Below are 6,000 nucleotides of genomic sequence, written 5' to 3'. Positions count from 1 at the left end.
GGTATAGACAGTTAGACCACAGGGGAGGGACCTTGTTTAGTTTGAAACAGAAGCAAGCACAGTGCCTGGCACATGGTAGGCATGGTGGATGGTGTTGCTGTTCTGGATGGTTCATTCCCTTCCCGGTTAAGTGCCATATACACCCCACTGCTGCCGTCTGTCATATGGGGCCTCCCTGTGGAAGCAGGGAAACTAAGTGGTAAAGACAACTACACCCTGGCCTTTCTGGTTTCGCTGAACCAGCCATGAGTCTTTCTGTGCCCCCTTCCTTCCCCCCCATATGGAGCCAGATGGAAAGAGATTGCCCACTGGCCAGATATTTCTGGAGCACTGGGAGTGGGCAGAGCAGGGCTCTGGACTTGGGAGCAGGCAACTCCAGGCATTGCCTGGGCCACATGCCTGTGAGCCGCTCCCAGAGCTCCAGGGCAGCGAGCAGCTGGAGAAGGTGACCTCACCCAGCCCATGGTCAGTGCACAGACTGCCACCTGCCTTACAGATATGGGACATGTCAGCCCCCTTGATCATGTGAGTCAATTCCTTAAACTTAATCCCTTGTGAAGAATCATGAGCAGTCAGAATCACACTGTACAATATAAAATTTATTATAAAACTTCAGCAAATATAAATATCCAGATGTCCATTCCGAACAGAGCTGCGTGCAGGAAGGGAGAATGACAGCAGCACCAGTGCTGACGGATGATGCTGGGGCCTGAGGGACAGCTTCCCACTGGGAAATCAGTGCCTTCTCTCTGAATGGGCCTCACAAACACAGCCAACATTCATGGAAAAACAGTTTAAAAACCCACAACACACAAAAATGAAACCCGATTTCTAAGGTTATCGTGTTGGCATATCCATTGGATAAGAACCACCCACACCCCTTCCTAGGACTGTGGGGTTGTGGTGCAGGCGACAATTTGCTAATCATGGTATTACCTGTAATTCTGTCATCTAAAAAAGAAAAGCGCTAAGAAACAGTTTAAATAGAGACACTCACTTGTAAATAACTGTGAAAGATAAAACCTAAGATATAAAATCCTCTCCCTCAGCACACGAGTCTGTAAGAGATAGAGCACCTTAGCAGGAATTTTATTTTTCCTGTTTCCAGAGGCGAACTCTGCAAGCAGGACTGAGTCCCAACCTTCGGAGCAGGCAGGTGCCCCTTAGAGACAATACCAGCTCTTGTCACAGCACCAAGTCCTTGCAAAGAGAAACTCTGTTGCTGGGGCATGAAGTGGGGGCCCTGGGAACACAGCCAGGATCTGTCCAGGCCTCCTGCTTGTCTTGGTCAGAAGCTGGTTACTCCTAACCTCTGGAGGGGACCCCGAGGTGGGAGGAAGGCCAGCACACTTAGCAGCAGATAATTTGTACTTGCTCCTAATTTTGTGTCCTTTCTTCTTTTTACAAAGCACCAAACACTTATTAGCATTTAGCAAGTTCAGCTCCACTGTCTTGCAGACTTGATTTAGCTGAAATACACACGTGGAAAGCACTGCTCTGTTTCTGAAGAGCGAGCCCTGCTGCCTCCTCCTGGTGTCAACCCAGCATGACTCTATATGCTTGTATGTGCACAGGTGACCCCACACACACCCACACATGCATGCTTGTGCACAAAATTGCCTAACAGCTAACGGTTTTTCTTCTTCCAGTTTTCCATCTTCTTTGGACGCATTCCCATGTGAACTGGACAGTTCATTGGTGCTGAAAACAGGCATTTCTCCGGCCCTGGGAGGCGGCCCCATGCTCACAGGTTGGATTTGGAGCAAGTCTCGCAGCACTGCTGGCCATAGAACTGGTGGCCGCACATCCCGTGCTGGGGCACCAGGGAGCACCAGCGCAGGTTGTCTCTGCAGACAGCATCTAGAAACGAGCAAACACCCCTTAGTCTGTGTCCCCACACCATGTCCAGTGCTAAAAGCTAGTAACTCCGCTGGCAAATCAAGGTGAATTTGTCATTGTCTTGAAGTTGCTGAGGGACAGCAGTTCTTCAGGTCAAATGGGGCCATGTGTAACCTGCTGTTTTTATAAGGCCCTTCTTAGAAGGTCCCAGCAAAACTGAACTTTCTTCTTTGTGTGCTAATCCCACCCACTCAACCACTCGTCCACCCGAGACAACAGGTACTCTGTGGATGGAGTTCGACCATTAATTTTCTAATCGAGCTGACTCACTTGCTCACCCTGCTCCATCTCCTCTCTGAAAAGTCTCCAGAGACAGACTGTTGATCTCTGCAAAGGCATTGGAGGCTCTGTGCACAGAGATGGAGTTTAAGATGAATAAGGTGGCCTTTGTGTAGCTTGTCCCTAAAGAATAAGGTCGATAGCACTGACATAGGAAAAGACATCATGCTTTCTTAAAGCTAGACTTCAAATTCACCACCATAGATGTCATGTCTAGGGAGGTGTGAGAAATGAGGACTGTTTCATGGGAAAACTGGAGAGTGGATGAAAAGAGAAAAGGTGTAGCAGAAACAAGAACTGAACTAGGGCTCTCTCACCAGCGGGCTCCCCAACTTCCTCAGGCTCTCTAAGGAATGGCTCCAGAAACTTGACAGCCCCCTCCAACAAGTCAAGGTCAAGCCTAGGGACTCCCAGCACTCACTTTTCTTCTTTGTGATGGGGCAGAAGTGAGTGTTGCAGGCCAGGGAGGCTTCAGGCTTCTGGTGAATGAAGCAGCCCACGGCCGGCCGGCCCCCTGCTAGGCACTGCACGGATCTGGTCTGCACGCCACCTCCACAGCTGGCTGTGCACTGTGAGAAACACATGCATGACAATCATCCAGGACTGCTCAGTTCTCAGGGTGCTCCCCTCTTCTAAGCATCCCCCTCCACACAGACTCCTCAAGGTGTCTCACTCTCTGATGGTGGGTGGCTGACCAGATTCAGGATTAATCCAAGGTATGGACAGAGAGGAGAAGTGCCCAGAAGTTTGTAATGTTCTTAAGTCATCCATGGGCTGATGGACACAGGAACTGGCACACTGGGGATATAGCATCTTCCCCTGGACCTGTCCAGGCGGTGGGTCGGGCATGAAGGAATCAGTGCCCTTCATGGATGCCATCACAAAGCCATCTTTCTGGTACTCTTGACAAGCCAACTCCTACAGAGGCTTGATAACACTAAGCCCCTTCTCCACCCCAAGTTCACAGACTCTGGATGGCTGGAAGTGGCAACACCAGCTTCATGGGTTCATTTTGTGATGGCATTTACATCCTCCCGAGGGCAATGTTCTTTGACACCAAGGCCCTGTTCCCTAAGGTTCACGGGCACAGCTGAGCTAGAGAATGCAATGGCATGGCTAGAGCATCTTCCACTAGCTGGCTGGATGCACACACACACAGAATATATGACTGGGTCATTTGAGATCTACTGCAGGCAAGAAATCTGGAGAAGGATGCTCAGAAAGACAGAGGAACCCCAAACTGTGGCAATCCATCTGTCCAAAAGAAAGCAACTCAAACTCTAAACTGTATCACAACTGAGCTGTTTGCACTGAATAGAGTTTCCTTCTTCTCTGCACTCCAAATTGCAGATTCCTGTGGGTGTTGAATGGATGCCAATAGTCACCAGTTGACACTGCATATCTAACCAAGATGCTGCAGGTGCTCTAGGTCCAGCCACTGCTCTAGATGACAGAATTGCATCAGCAAATATCCACTTCTCTTTTCCGAAATTTAAGAACAGTGGTGCAGAGAGTCCATATTTGTCACGACTACAGATGTTTTATTTGAACAACTCATCCTGTCAAAGGCCTGAAACATTTTGTGTGTGGCCTTGGCAGTCACTGTTGTCCTTCAGTCAGACAGATAGTCCAACAGGTGTTCCCACTGAAGCCATTCCCAGACCCAATTAGAATGTGAACCACTCTAAGCCCAAATGACCATATAATTTAAATCAGTCCTACCAGGTGACAAGCCATTAAATAAATGAAAAGCAAAGCCATTTAAATAAACAGAAATTAACAGAACCACAATCTTTATACTGTTACAAGAATAAACCTGTCTGGGGGCAAACCTGTCTGGCCACACATCACAGCCTGACAATTTCCCACAGTCTGAGTCCCAGAGTCCTGGCTACAAGTGCTTATGGCAAACACAGCCGTAAGAGTTATCACTCCCCAGAAGTTAAAGTCTCAGAAGATAACAGATGAATCACATTGGATAAATATTAGGCAAGATATGATAAAAGTGACTTATTAGACAAACAGGCTGAGTATTTCAGACTGGTAAAAGCTATTACAGACATGTTTTAAGCTTTTTGTTTTGGTTTAAATTAAATACTGATAAATGTTGCTTCCCTCTTTGTAAATTTGCCTATAAGTCTCCAAATTGAGCAGAGTGGCCTGCCAGGTAAAGGGTGGAGAACTGGTTTCAGGATCTAGTTTCCCTACTAACAGAGAGATAACAATCTTGGGGAAACATCTCTATTTGTCTCCCACCCACAATTCTCTAGGGACAGAGTAAGCATACACCTGCCCAAGAAACAATTCAAGACATATGTAAAACTTTAGACAATAAATAAAAAATTAAAAAAAAAGAAACAACTCAACTCCACTCCTTAGCCCATCCACCGCTTCATCTTGTTGGGCAGACTGCACTCAGAAGAAAATTAAAGGGAAATGTTTGTAGCTATTGATACTTTTTTTGTGGTTTTAAAGCAGGGAATGCTTAAAAATAATACAGTTCAAATGTCCCTTGCCCCAATAATTTACATTAAACTATTTCTAAATTGAATGTCTTTTGGAGAGAAGTTCATATATTTCTAAACGAAAAAGCTATCAAGTTTGGAGACAACGAGAACCACAGTGGAGCTAGAACATAAGCCAAGGTCAGTATGAAAGGTCTGTGGAAGGTACACTTCTTCCTCCCCAAGGACTGAGGGAATGGTTGCTTCTGCAGAACTCAGAGCCTGGGACCAGGAGTTATGGCTGAGGAACCAGAGGAGGGGCAGTGGCCAGGATGGGATATTATGATTTTGTAAGAAGCTGACTGATAAATAGCCAAATCTGGGCTCACAGAGACACAACCAGAGCTCTGACACAATGGCTGGGAGGGGGACATCATTTAGAGGGGGTTTTGAACTGATTTTATTCTAGTAAAAATTTAGATAATATTAAAATAGATTCCATGATAGATTAAATTGTTTCTGAAAAATATTTCCTTTGGACTTAAAGACAATAATTACTAGTATGTGTGATTTTTGCTCTGTCACATTTGTTCATTTGAGTTTCCCACTCAGATCAATAGCAGGAATTCTCAATCCTTAACAAAATTTTTACACAAATCAAACTTAGTTACTGGTTTCTAAGGATTTCTGGGGATGGGGACACAGCAGCCTGACCTGGAAGCAAACCATAGATAATTCTTAATGAACTTGTCTGGCCACATTCCTTCCCTACGTACACACACACACACACACATACACACACACACACACGCCTGTCATACACCAGCCACATGAGATGGGTGTTTGTCTTAAGTTTAGTCATAGAAGCAAGGGGAAATGGATGGTTGGCAAGCGAGCATTGTCTTTGGATTTTAAAGATTATACCCCTACACATAGGTCTGTCAATAGAGCACACAATGTCAATGGACAATGTAAACAAAAACCCTGAGAAAAGTGTGTGGTTTGACTGCGCTGGGAGAGAAAGATCTTTAAATAAGGATGAGAAGTGGCTGCCCTGACTCACTCATTGAATTTGTTTTTTCTTTAAAATTCTTACATTCACCAAACATTCCCCCTGAATACTTAGTATGGGCTAGGTGCCTGGTATGTATATATATGTATATATGTGGAGAGAGAGCGCTTCTATACACGCAAACATACATATAATGTAGGAATGTATATACACACATACAATTGTATAAAATGCACATGTAAAACACTTAGTATAACATCTGTCACAAAGCTATCTCTGGGCAAACATCAGTCTTAATGGTTGTTTTGTGACCATATCTGTTTTCTAGCAGCTCATGTTCAAGTGGGCAGCCTTGATCTCTGCTGG

The 6,000-nt window shown here is 45.5% G+C and overlaps 1 protein-coding gene across 1 annotated transcript in view; it reads right to left on the bottom strand.

Moving 5' to 3' along the window:
* Positions 1 to 1,664: 1,664 nt before the first annotated feature.
* Positions 1,665 to 6,000, bottom strand: part of ADAMTS16 (ADAM metallopeptidase with thrombospondin type 1 motif 16) — a 110,589-nt gene continuing 106,253 nt past the window's right edge. The window contains exons 22-23 of the mRNA XM_080678153.1: positions 2,600 to 2,747; positions 1,665 to 1,860 (exon numbers count right to left, since the gene is read on the bottom strand). Of these exons, the coding sequence (XP_080534279.1) occupies positions 1,745 to 1,860; positions 2,600 to 2,747 (264 nt within the window). The 3' untranslated portion in view covers positions 1,665 to 1,744. The remainder of the gene's footprint in view (positions 1,861 to 2,599; positions 2,748 to 6,000) is intronic.

Source organism: Plecotus auritus, assembly GCF_963455305.1.
Source record: "Plecotus auritus genome assembly, chromosome: 7".
Lineage (NCBI taxonomy): Eukaryota > Metazoa > Chordata > Mammalia > Chiroptera > Vespertilionidae > Plecotus > Plecotus auritus.
Note: the sequence above shows the minus strand (reverse complement) of the source record. Positions and strands in the feature narration are given on the sequence as shown.